Genomic DNA, 13,403 nt, shown 5'->3' with positions numbered 1-13,403 from the left:
CAACCACCTCCCCTCACAGCCATGGACACTGAGGCCCCCAGAGGGCAGGGAGTATGGCAAAGCCCTCAACAGCCTGGCTTCCGTTCCCATATATCAGCTGCCCATGAAAAACTTCCCAGCAAGCACCAGCAGAAGTTTTCAAGAAAGCAGATTCAAGTTCAAACTTGGATTGCAAAACTTCCCAACAGTGTGGCCTGGAAAAAGTCGCTGAGTTCTCTTGGCTGTCTGGGATTATCATCTGAGCATTTCCAGTGATACAATGAGTTTGTCACCCAAAGCAACAGGACATGAATGTGCCCATGTGTTGAAAGGCAGACTCAGTAGCCAGCTGTGGTGGCAGACATGGAGGTACATGCCTGTAACCCTAGCACTTGGAATGCAGAGACAGGTAGACCGATATGAGTTCAAAGCCAGCCAGATCTACATATTCAGAGACCCAGGTTAGCCATGGCTCCCTATCTAGCAAAAAATTACGTGAGGTGGGGAGGTAGATCGAGAACCTGCAAGGCGAGGAGTGGAGAGGGCAGGCAGAGGAGGAAGGACCCCGACCAGGTCAGCCCCACAGTGTGTGCTTTCTCTCCTCTCTCACAGGCTATGGCCACGCAGCGCCCAGCACAGATGGTGGCAAGGTGTTCTGCATGTTCTACGCGCTGCTGGGGATACCGCTCACACTTGTCATGTTCCAGAGCCTAGGTGAGCGCATCAATACCTTGGTGAGGTACCTGCTGCATCGTGCCAAGAGGGGGCTGGGCATGCGGCACGCCGAGGTGTCCATGGCCAACATGGTGCTCATCGGCTTCGTGTCGTGCATCAGCACGCTTTGCATTGGCGCCGCTGCCTTCTCCTACTACGAGCGCTGGACCTTCTTCCAGGCCTATTACTACTGCTTCATTACGCTCACCACCATCGGCTTCGGCGACTATGTGGCGCTGCAGAAGGACCAGGCACTGCAGACGCAGCCACAGTATGTGGCCTTCAGCTTCGTGTACATCCTCACGGGCCTCACGGTCATCGGCGCCTTCCTCAACCTTGTGGTGCTGCGATTCATGACCATGAATGCCGAGGACGAGAAGCGTGACGCGGAGCACCGTGCCCTGCTCACGCACAACGGCCAGGCGGGTGGCCTGGGTGGCCTGAGCTGCCTGAGCGGTAGCCTGAGCGACAGCGTGCGTCCCCGCGACCCAGTCATGTGCCCAGCAGCCGCGGGCAGCATGGGCGTGGGCGTGGGTGGCAGTGGCTTCCGCAATGTCTATGCTGAGGTGCTGCACTTCCAGTCCATGTGCTCATGCCTGTGGTACAAGAGCCGGGAGAAGCTGCAGTACTCCATCCCTATGATCATCCCGCGGGACCTCTCCACGTCCGACACATGCGTGGAGCACAGCCACTCGTCGCCTGGAGGCGGTGGCCGCTACAGCGACACGCCCTCACACCCTTGCCTGTGCAGCGGGACGCAGCGCTCGGCCATCAGCTCGGTGTCCACGGGCCTGCACAGCCTGGCTACCTTCCGTGGCCTCATGAAGCGCAGGAGCTCGGTGTGAACCACAGCCAGGCCTGGAGCACCTGTGAGCCAGCGGGGTGGGGGTCCTGCTGCAGAAGCCGCAGGAGTTGACCGGGAGGCCTCCCCCAAAAGACGCCTTTGGGCCCCGTGGGAAGTCCCCAGTCCACCACTACCACCTCTATTCTTCCCCAGCCCCTAATCTCCAACTGTGCGGGCTTGAACCAGCCAACAGGAGGTCGGGCTCTGAGGACCCCTGGAGCCCCTTTCCGAGCCCAACGAATTCCGAGAAATGTGAAACTTGGGAGGTGGGGAAGGCAGCCACTGGGAATCTTTCAGAAATCTGAGAAGCTCCCCAGTCCTCAGAGGCTCTGCTGGATCCCAGAACCCTTACCTCCCAAGGGGACTTCTGTTCTCGGTTTTTTTGTTTTTTGTTTTCTGGTTTTGTTTTCTTCTTCTTCTTCTTCTTCTTCTTCTTCTTCTTCTTCTTCTTCTTCTTCTTCTTTTCAATCTCTACTTATACCTCCCCTGGGCTCTCCAAAGCCCACAGTGTCTTTGTCCAGGTCACCCCCACTCAGTCCCACCTTGCTCTCTCATCCCCAGCCATGTCTCCCAGCCTTCCACTACCTTCTGTGTCTTTTTTTTTTTTTTTTTTTTTGCATGGCTATGCAGTTATGGAAGAAAAAAAAAAAGGAAATCCCAGCAGTCTCTAAAGCTAGTCCCCAGGGAGCAGGACAGGAAAAAGAAAAATGGTGGGCCACAGGAGTTAGAGCCAAGTAAGTGCAGAAACTGTGGCTTTCAATTCTACAAGGTGGCCACATTCATAGGTGAGCTATCTGGAGTCTGATGCTGTGCTCGGGGCTCCTGGGAGACTCCAGCCTTCAGGACTGCCCTTGGAATGGGAAACACAGACTCCCGCTTGCTGTCTGTCCCTGGCTGCTGTTGCTGCTGCTCACCTCCTCTTCCATTTATAGTGATTTTTAGCACCGGAAACCTGTCCACCTACTCATTCACGTGAGTGTACTAACACTCTGGTTAGGTCACCTGGGCAATTCTTATGGCCATTTTTTTCAGAAGAGGAAAACAGGTAAAAATTACTTGCCCGGGGTGATGCAAGTCTTGAAGGGGAACGAGAACCTGCAGACTTGTTCCCAGCCCAAGTGCTCTTCTTTCTGGCCCAGCCTGCTCTCAGAAGCAAAGCCCCTGCAGGCAACACCCTGGCCTTGTGTAGGCAGCTGGGGCTTAAACTAGAAATCTAAAACCCTAGTCAGAGCCCCCTGCCATGGCTCTGCCTCTGCTATTCTTAGCCCAGAGACTGCGGCTCTAAGTGGACCCTTGTCTCTGTAGCAAGCAAGGAAGTCCTTGGGACCCAGGTAAGCAGGACTGAGTCTCATGGACTAAAAGCCAGGAGTTGACACTCTGAGAGTCCAGGGATTGGGCAGAGCAGCCCAGACAGCTGGCAGGTATAACCTGGGACATTATCCCTGGACCAGAAGCCAGGGTGGGTACCTGCATCCTAAGTTGCTAGAGTAAGGCTTGCACTATAGCCAGGAACACCCCTCTGGGGGAGAGAAGGCATAGAACCTGGTATACCCTCTACCTCCTCCATCTGCGACCCAGGTGGAGGGTGGCAGACTGTTGGCTTGCTACTGGGGACAAGCTGGAAGAGGGCAGTGTCCAGGACAACAGAAGGGTATGTGTGGGGCTGTGGGTATGGCTCAGAGGTAAAGCACTTTCTTAGTGTGCTTGAGGCCCTGAGTCTGATCCCCGGCACTAGGAAAAGGGGGACCCCCCCTTCAGCAGCCTTCACTCACTGTTCCCAAGCCCAGCTCCTTATTGCTAGTAAGGCCAGCCTGACCACTTGGGGAGCTAGAGAGAGAGCCCCACCATGTCCTCCAGGCCCTGGAGACCCCTAGGTGGAAGGACTGTGACTTGTGTGTATCCCGTGTCCATGTGGAAGAGCTGGCCCATGTGCCAAGACGAGTGGGACCCAGGAGCTGGAGAGGTGCTGTCTGTGTTTATGTTGGGCCAGAGGCGGCACTTGCTGCCCCTGTCCTGTGTGTGACCCTGCCCTCGAGGGGTCAAGTCCCGTCAGATCCGAGGGAGCCACAACCAAAGTTACAGAGAGAGTGGGGAAGGCAGCGAGTGGCCCTAGGGGTCTGAGCATGGGGGACTGCTTGTCTCCTATAGGGTCTTGCCTAGGGAACTAGAAGGCCACTGTCACTTCCTGTCTCACCCCCTCCCACTGCAGACAGCCTTTCTGCTTCCCCAATGCCTTATGCCTGGGCACACTGCCACAGAATATGCAATATGTGTGGGTGACATGCCCCACACCCACCTGGGCAGCCCCTGAGTCCCCAGGCTGTGGCTGCCCTGGCCCCCCTCAGCAGCTCCTGCCCATCTGTCTTCACACTGAGATTGGCGCCTAATAAATGCTGTCCATGGAGACCAGGCTCTGGTTCCCGCTCCTCTGTCATTGGTCACCGTAACTGATGCCCTCACCCTGCCCCACCAGTGCCTACAAACACGGCTAGAGAATTTCCCTCGGGCTGATCAGGCTGCTTAGGGAGCCTTGTGTAGAAACCCGGGAGTCAAGCCTGGCTTCCCTCGGTAAATAATTTCTCAGAAGATCCGCATCTTTTCAATTTCATCCTGGAATAGACCATGAGAACAGGACCTTAGAAATGACTGGATCCTGTCCTCCCGCTGTGCATAAGTAAATTGAGGCCAACGAGGGCGTAGCACGTGCCCTGGGTCACCTCACCTGGCCTAAAGAGTCAAACAGGACGAAACCCAGCTTCTCTTTTAGCTGAGGCCCCTTCCCCCAATGACCTGACAGACACACACATATTGATTATCTCTTTCAAAAGGGGAACATCACAAGTCATTGTCTTTAGGGTATTTTTTTTTTTCAGCATCTAGAGGAACACCTCAGGCTTGGGAACGGACCTTAGAGCCCGAGACAGATGTGTAGGAAGCATTTGGTGCCAGCACCTGAATCACTAGCCAATGGCTTCCAGGCTTCCCTGAGCATGAGCCATAGTAATACGTTCGGCACCACGATCTCTCGGCACAGCATGACTCATAACCACCCCCCTACATTCAATATGTGCATAGCCATTCCTTGCATAAATGCCAGCCGTGATCCACTCAGTTGAATCGCTTTACCCACCCATAGCTTGCTGTCTTCAGATTGACACGCACTAGAGGACAACGGCCTGGGGCCGGGCACATGCTTCCCTCATCTCCCCTTCTACCTACTTAGACCTACTGAAGAGACACGGGGACATATTTGTGGGGAGGTTTTGGGTTCGAAGAAAAAAGGAGGAAAACCTGTGACCTCTCCAGGATACAGCCAGCCTCCCTATGATGCAACCCTGGCCATCCCACGGTTTTAGGACAGGCTCATGGGTAATCGGCTGCTCTCAGGGTGGGCACAGCAGAACCCTGGCTCACCCACTCCTAAAACCTGATTCATTACAATCAGGGCTCAAAGGCCTCCAGCTCCTGCCTCTCTTAGCTCTAGGAAATGCAGCGTCAGCAGAGGTGGGTCTTTCTGGAGGTCAGCGGTGGCCAGCACAAGGTCACTTGTACTTTCTTACACAGTGCTTTCAGGACACAAACATGACGGCTCTTGCCCTGCTTTCAACATCATCTGGGCAAAGCTACCACAAACAGATGTGGCAGGGATTCCCAGAGGGGATCCGCGCCCCAGCCCCACCCACTGCTCTCCAGAGCACAGCACTACTACAGGATCTCCATGTTTAGACACTGCCAGGCCCATCCTCCTTACCTGTGAGGCTAGCTTAACTGGAAACACACACACACACACACACACACACACACACACAAGGAAACAGAAGTTGCAAACCTGCCCTGGAGACAGAGTGGGAACAAATGTCCTAAGCTCCAGCGTGGTGATTTGGGTGAGCATCAGTGGGAATAAGCTTCCTGGGAGCCAAGAGAAAAATAGGGGTGCAATGACAGCTCCTCTCTAAGCATGCAGCAGGTGACTCATAGCAAAGGTGCCTAGCAGGGTGACTCACATCTGTAATCTGCACTGAAGGAAGCTAAGGCAGGGAGATTGACATGAGTTTGGGGTCAGTGTGCCTGTAGCCTGTCTCAGAACACCAGAGGGAAGATTAGGGCGGGCCATGGTCAAATGAATGTTACAGAAGGCTGCACACGGCACCCTTTGTTGAAACTCCACAAAATTCTTAATGCAGTAAAGGTCCTGGGAAGTCCTGCAGCAAAAACACGGCTTATTTTTAGGTAAGCCAGTGCCACACAAACTCATTCCACACCAGATCCTGTTTGCCTGGCACTTCTTTACAGCCCAGATTCTCCAGGGCACTTTGGGACCTGCTCATCTGTCACAATATCACTGACAGAGAAGTAGGTCTGATCCTTTCCTCTCGTCCCTCACTCTATTCTAAAGGACATTCAGGGGCTGTGAATGTTGCTCAGTTGGTAGCGTGCTTGCCTAGCATGCACAAAGCCCTGTGTTTGCTCCCCCTGCACCGCACAACAGTGGCAGCACGTGCCTATAATCCAGCACTTGAGAGGTGAAGGCAGGATGATCAGGAGTACAAAGTCACCCTTGGCTACATAGTGAGTTTAAGTCCAACCTGCGATTCATAAGATCCTCAATGAATGAAGGAATAAACAAAAAAAGTAAATTTAAGGTTAAATAATTTATAACTGAGAGCTGTAACAATGTGATATCTACAAGTTCATCATGTATTAAGTCAGAAAAGGCTCAGAGCATCACACTGGTCCAAAACCAGGCAATGAATTGGTAGCACCACTGAGCCTGGGAGCCAGGATAAGTGACTGCGTGGATGAAGCATGTGTCCTCACTCCTCCTATTGGACACTGCCTGGCAGTGGCCACTGTCTTCAGAAAAGCTTTGGCCATTGAGGAGTACGAGACCAAGGCTCCCTCTCTGCCCCACCTCACAAAGCCCAGTCTCAGGTGGACTCAGTGGCCACCTGTGATGCTGCAACATCAGCCCTCTAGCTGCCCCTTCCCTCCTTGCCAACAGATATGGAGAAATGTATGTGTGCGCGTTGTGTGTGTGTATGGGTCCCAAGATCAGAGGGCCAGCTCTTAACTTTCAGAGGAAAGGAACTGGGTTCATGGTAAAGAAATGATAGGTTCAAGGTCATGAAGCAAGATGATGGTACAGCCAGGGTTAGTTGCCACAGATCCTAACTTGTGTTCACATACACAAACACTCGCATCCATGTACACACACACTCACATGCACCACACATACTCACATGCTCTCACAAGTACACACATAAACACACACACATATAAACGTACACTCACACCCATGCATACACTCACAGGCCCACACATATGTACACACACACACACACATACACCTAGGACCCTTGTTCCTCTGCTACTGACTGGAGCAAAGTGCTAATCCAGGAGCTGAGTCACTTGGATGCTGGAAATTTACATTGCATCTGGACAAACTAGGAGACTCACATCCCCTTGCTTCCCAGCTGCATCGAGGACTCATCGGGGGGCGATTGTGATGACACTGGTCTCTTTGATTCCCTCTCACCAGTGACATTTACATTGACAGCATTTGACCACAACGAATTAACACTCTTATCAGGAAGACTATGGTCTTGCCATGTGACCAAGGTCACAGAACTCGGTGTCAGAGCACTGAACAGAGCCTTAAGGATCCCTCAGTGGCAGCTGTGCTGGGCCAGGACAGCAATCAGGTCCTGAGAGGTCTGAGACAGCCAGCACCCTATTGCTTACAGCTTCTCAGAGGGCTGGACAGGTCCCAGGCTTAGGGAGGATCCAAGTGGACACAGTTCCAAAGTCATTGGTAAACAGGGACAGAGAGTAAAGGACTCTTCACCCACTTTACCCTGTGCCCTGGACTTTGGACCAAGGTCAGCAGAATGTCCAGTCAACAACCCCTGCCCTCAGCAGGAGGGGACAAAGACTCTGCCTTTGACCCAGGTCACCTCTATGTATCTTCGTCTGCCGTAGTTCTTGTTCCCAGGAAAAGGGTACTTGTGACCCGGTCATCCGCAGCCATGGAATGTTGTGGTCTCACTACAGGATCAGACGGGAGTCCTAGGAGGCCTGAGATCTTGAACTCTCCAGCATCAGGCTGTAAAGACACCGTGAAGGTTAAACCCTGAAGAGCAAGCAGGACTGCCCCCTGGCAGGGGGTCTGTCAGGCTCTGCAACCCTTTGGCCTCGCTCTGGATCTCACCCCTCTTTAAGTGAAGAATAATCTCCTGCCTTAAGATGAGGAACAATGAAGCTCTAGGCATTTGCCTGCTGGGAGCCCTGTAGAGATGTCCTCTGGTCCTTCCCAAAAGAGGTCCCAGAGGTTGGAGGATGTGCCCTCTCCAGTCTGGAACTGAGCTCAGCCCTCCCACTGCACCACAGCCAGCTTTGCCACTCAGCCCCTCCCCAGGCAAGAATCTGGCAAATGTTGGTTCAGCCCACAGGACCCCATGCTTTGGATGATCTCTCTCTCTCTCTCTCTCTCTCTCTCTCTCTCTCTCTCTCTCTCTCACACACACACACACACACACACACACACACACACACTACGTGGCAGCTCCAAGGACCAACATTCCTTCCTTCCATTGATCAAAGAACTGATTTGAGGCTATCACTGCAGGGCAGATGGTGTCATCCAAATAAGTCAAGAGGGCCCTCCAGGTCTTCTCAGGTTAAATACCCAGGTGTTTTGCTCCCTTTCCTGTAAATGGACATCTGGATACCCCACCTTCTCAAGGACAGCTTCAGTGTTTCTCTGGCCCAGGAGCTTGATTGCTATGTAGACATTCACGTAGACCCAGCCACACAGAGGTAGTACCCATTCCCTTCTCCACTCTGCATGCCATTCCCCTAGGAACACAAGCCAAGCATTCATTGACTTTCAGACAGCTGCCTCCTTAAGTTCACAATCCACCAAGACCTCACTGGAGTTTGTCATGAGAGCCATTGAGTCAGCAATGGCTACCAAAAGCAAGAGGTAGCCTGTCACCTTCTGCCTGATGACAGAGTGCTGACATTTCTTAGACGCTCATCCTTCCCCAAACCCAAGCCTTGGGACTTAGCTGACCCTAGTGATCTCAACCAACATCAGGTTCTGTCTCAGTTTGGGGCTCTTCAGGGATGGCTTCAGAGGGACTACTGGGAAAGGCTTTCTTCCCATAAAGGCATTAGAGGAGTGTAAATGTCCCTATACTTTGACTAGATAGGCCTATGTAACCATCAGAACCATCGTATGACATTGTAGACCCAATGAAGAAGGTAGACGGAGAAACCCAGGAGCCTATAACTGGTGGAGCTCTTGTCATGGGAAATGGAAGGTAATGGACCCAGATGGGGTTTCTGCTACTGCTACTGAAAACCCCATGGCTCTCAGACCCCTGAAAGGAGATATACAGTCTAAACCCGGAGGGCCACAAGGAAGAAGACACAGGGTTTGCTGGATGCTTTGTTCACCTTCCCTTCAGAGGCTAGCCCTAGGCTAGGTCGCACCTCTTATTCCTGACTCTTGAAAGACATTGAGGGACAGTCACAAAGATTTGTGGCCACTCTCGGGGGGAAAAGAGACCCCCAGTCCAATCTAGTCCAATTGGAAACTTCCATCAGATCCACTCAACACTGGTATTTTCCCTGCTCCCAGGACAGAACAAACCTCAGGCTCGGGCAAGGAACTTAGGCATGGAAGAGATGCGCTCTCCTCCACTCCCTCCGTCTATTTCTGGCTGTTCCACAGCCAGCTGGGAAGAATGACAAAAGAGACAGTGGAACCCTCTCTGAGGCCAGGATGCGGGTGCCAGCACTCACTGGGGTCCAGAGTCCTATCAGGAGCCTCTCCTAGCCCTTTCCATGGGGAGGCAAACTCATTTTCCCAAAGTGCTGCCCCTGAAGAGCCCCCATTGCCTCCTATGGCCCTCAAAGGGGGAGGACCCCTAAGCCAGTCCTCTGCCATCTTTCATTGTGCGGTCATCACACAGGATACTCACGTATTCTGACCATGCCAGATAGTGCCCATGAGACACTGCTACTCCTGCCTGTCCCCGTTCTACCCACCCCATCACAGAAATAGAGGAGGAGGAGCAGGCTGTTGTCAAGGATAGCCCCCAGAGAAGAGATGCTCTCTCCTTGCAGGGTCTTTGAATGAGTCCTACTGCCCCCTATGACTGAGTTACATCCTCAGGTCTTCAACCCACAGCCTCAGCCATCCTTTCTTCCATCTTCCTCCTTCCTGCTAGTTGTCTGGACCAGAGAGTCTAGAGAATACCTCTTTGACCTTGGGTGTGTGTTCTGTTGGCAGATTCTTGGGTGAGGGAAAACATTGGTGTGTGTCACACACCTTTGGGGCCAGTTTCTCCTGAGCTGGGACTGACTTATGGCTCCGTACTACATCAGTATGAGACTGTACACTTAGGCCATACTGGCATCCCAGGCCTTCTGTGATGTTCCAGGGTCAAAGCCCTGTCCCACATCACACTGATTCCTCCCCTCCCCCAGCCCCACATCTCCCCCTGATTTGATAATGCAGCCTTCAGGGCCATTATTCAAGCCTTTGATGAAAATATCAAAGAGGATAGGACAAGATAACAGGTCCTTAATGCCAGATGACATTTTTTCCAGCATGTTCTTTGTGAACTGTTGCTGGCCCAGCTCCTCACCTCTTCCCTTTTTGTATACTCTAAAACAGTCTGCTTAATCAAAGCTGGCAGGTGGCTGGGCTCCAGTCACGTTCGCCACTCGCTGGTCCCTGGGAGGTCACAACCTGGCTTGGGGACTTGAACTTTCTGAAAACAGCAGATTGTGGATGCAGCTCAGTTAGTAGAGTGTTTGCCTCCGATGCACAAAACCCTGAGTTTGATCCCCAACACGGCAAAAAAAAAAAGATAAAAATAAAAAAAAATAAAAGGCACGATGAGCTCATGCCTGTAATCCTGGCACTTGGAGGATCACAAGGCCATCAAGAGTTCAAAGTCATAAAGTCATCCTCAGCTACCTAGCAAATTTGAGGTCAGCCTAAGCAACATAAGATCCTGTCTCAAAAAAAGAAGAGATCCAAAGAAAGTAAAGGAAGAAAAGAAAAAGGAAATATCTCCCTCGTCCTGCTCAGCATCCCCCAGTCTCTGTGCAACCATCATCTTCCCCAGACTGCTTCATGTCAATCAGCTGGATCAAGCCCCCACCCCATCCCGACTCCTGAGCTATGCGCAGCCTTTCCCAGCTCAGACTCAGCTCCTTGCAGAAGCAACTTATCTGTTCTTGAGTGGAGGCCACAGAGGGCCCTTCTTGAAGCTTGGGGTTGGAACTGCCCCAGGAAACTTGATGTCAGGGGGTCTAGGATGTGTGGGAAGCTGTATTCAGGACTTGCATAGGGAGGCTGGGCTAGGAGCAGGGTAGAAATCCCCCATCTCTCCTGCAGAAGAGGGTGTGATTAGCTCTATCCTAAGGGCACAAGGGAACTCAGCAAGGTCACCTCACTTGCCCAAGGTCGCCCAGCTGGTAAGGATCAGAACTAGGTCTCCAACCCATTATTGTTATTAGCTCTGAGGCATAAAAGAAAGAGACGAAAGTCAAGGGGATTTGGGAAGGGAAAGGAGCCCTTCACCTCTGAGTTTGGTTGATGAGTCTCTGTAGTAGAGAGTCAAGAGTTCCAGTGCAGGGCTGGGAAGGCTCAGCAGGTAAAGGCCCTGCACACAGTCCCGGCCTGAGTTTGATTCTGGCGTCCCACAAGGTGACAGAAGAGAAGGACTCCCGTGAGTTCGCCTCTGACCGTGCCCTGCACTTACACACACGTACAAAACAAATGAATCAACATTTTAAAAAGGATTTCATCACAATGAACAATTCCTGTGAAGGTTGCCTACACCGAAACAATTTCCTCTGTACAGGGAACTGTTGCAAATGAGACTGTTTTAAACCAAAACAATGAGCCCCGCTTAAGACCTAAGTATATAGAACCTCTTTGAGGATGGCCTGTCTCCTTTCCCGGAAGCAAACCTGCAATTTCCTGGAACTCTCCCAAGGACTCGCTGTGCAAACCTTGTGACCCGTGGCTTTACTTTGTCAGACTGCAGCCCCAGCCTAGGCACTCAAGGAACTCAGCATGATCTCGTTCACCAGAAAGGACAGGAGGGCATTTAACAACCCTTCCAGAGGTCACTTGAGAGAATCGTAGGCATGGCTACTGTTCAGACCTTTAGGCACAGCTCTACTGAGAAGCCCGCGCCCATGCTTGGGCGTGTCAATCCTCCCGAGTGGCTCTTTTAGTAACCTCCGTGCTTAAATCCCTGTTTAAAGTCATTTCCCAATAAACTCTAACTCTGTTGCACACTGGCTCCCCTGAAATTCTTTTCTGAGGCAGAGTCAAGAATCCTGGTTTGGGGGACACACCTTTAATCCCAGCACTCAGTAGGCAGAGGCAGTTGGATCTCTGTGAGTTCATGCCCAACTTGGTCTACAGAGTGAGTTCTAAGGCATCCAGGGCTACACAGAGAAACCCTGCCTTTAAAAAAGAAAAGAAGAGTCCTTCACCCAAGTGGAGGTCTGAAAAGAACTTGGCAGAGCCCAGAAGAGGAGGCTGGCTCATCAGGTCAGAGTTTCTACAACCAAATCTGGCGACCGGAGTTCCATCTCCAGGACCCACATGGAAGAGGGCGAGAACCAAATATACAGATTGTCTTCTGACCTCCCAACACAGACTGTGAAACACAAATGCACACACAGTAATTAGTACAGTGTGATTTAAGAACCCCTTGGGCTGCTGAGGGCTGCAGTGTATCTCTGGCACCGCCCCAACGGCACTGGCACACCTACCACATGAGCCGTTCTCTGGCTTTTTTGCCTTCTCAGGTTTGTCCCACCCACACCCCAGGCACTAGTGACCCTAGGACAGGGCAGCAACCTCAGAAAGAGGTGAGCCTGACCCAGGATGGAGTGGCGGGTTGATAGGGCGACTTCAGGCCATGGGGAAAACACCCCAGTGTTCCCGAGACCCGTGTGACTTGGGACTGATCTCAGATCAGGCAGCAGAGACAGAGTGGGAATCTGCTGTCATCTGTCCCGAGCTCCGGTCATAGTGAACAGATGGGCAACCCCTCTCCGGGGTATAACTAGGGCGTGCTGAGGTTGCTGAGAGGAAAGAAGGAGGTGAGACAGCTGTGGAGTGGGGGCTCATGGGAGAGAGCAGGGATGGGCAGACCCAGCTCGGCAAACTCTACTATCAACGGAGCAAGTCTGCTGCATGAGACAGCTCTGTCTGTTCTTAAGAGCATTCAAGCACAGCCTAGACAAGCTTGGCTTGTCACACAGGTGGCACCTATGTCCCTTTCTAATTCCATACTAGAGCTAGAGCCTCCAACCCTCCGGAACACCTAAGTTTCAGAGATGCGCCATTTGGGTTTCAATGACTGGACCTGAAGATTCTAGAGTCCTGATCTGGTGCATTGGTTTGGGAATGAGGGTGCGCAGGGTATGGTCATAAGAGGGCATTACAACAGTAGCCAGAACGACCCTTAGGAATAAGATGGGGGTCCAAGGCTTTGTGTTTTAGAAGGGAAGGAGGGCTCAGAAAATGGAGAGGTAGGCATGTAGCCAGGGTGACTGGCAGAGTCAAAGGTGACAGAGTCAGGGCCCTGGAGCTTCCCGGCCACTGCTACGGAGCCTCATCTGAAACAACTCCCAGTATCACCAGCAAGTAAAGGCCAAGGAAACAAGAGTGTCAAGGAACGCCTCTCAGCCATGCACAGGATGGCGCTACGAGACACCTGAGAAAATGCACTGTGTCAAAGCTGCCGCCCTGAGTGAAAGACATCAGACAAAACATAGCACAGGGGCTGGGGATGCGGCTCAGTGGTGAAACACACCAACCCTGCAT

At 52.3% G+C, this 13,403-nt stretch overlaps 1 protein-coding gene across 1 annotated transcript in view; it reads left to right on the top strand.

Annotated features, from left to right (window-relative positions):
- The window catches only part of LOC121439678 (potassium channel subfamily K member 3), a 36,536-nt gene extending 32,593 nt beyond the window's left edge, over window positions 1-3,943 (top strand). Inside the window, exon 2 of the mRNA XM_041640252.1 lies at window positions 592-3,943. Within this exon, the coding sequence (XP_041496186.1) occupies window positions 592-1,538 (947 nt within the window). The 3' untranslated portion in view covers window positions 1,539-3,943. The remainder of the gene's footprint in view (window positions 1-591) is intronic.
- The last annotated feature ends 9,460 nt before the right edge of the window (window positions 3,944-13,403 follow it).

Source organism: Microtus oregoni, unplaced genomic scaffold (genome assembly GCF_018167655.1).
Source record: "Microtus oregoni isolate MIOR12 unplaced genomic scaffold, Mior012 000062F_ref0000492, whole genome shotgun sequence".
In the NCBI taxonomy this organism is placed as follows: Eukaryota; Metazoa; Chordata; class Mammalia; order Rodentia; family Cricetidae; genus Microtus; species Microtus oregoni.
This window is presented reverse-complemented; position numbering and strand designations above follow the sequence as displayed.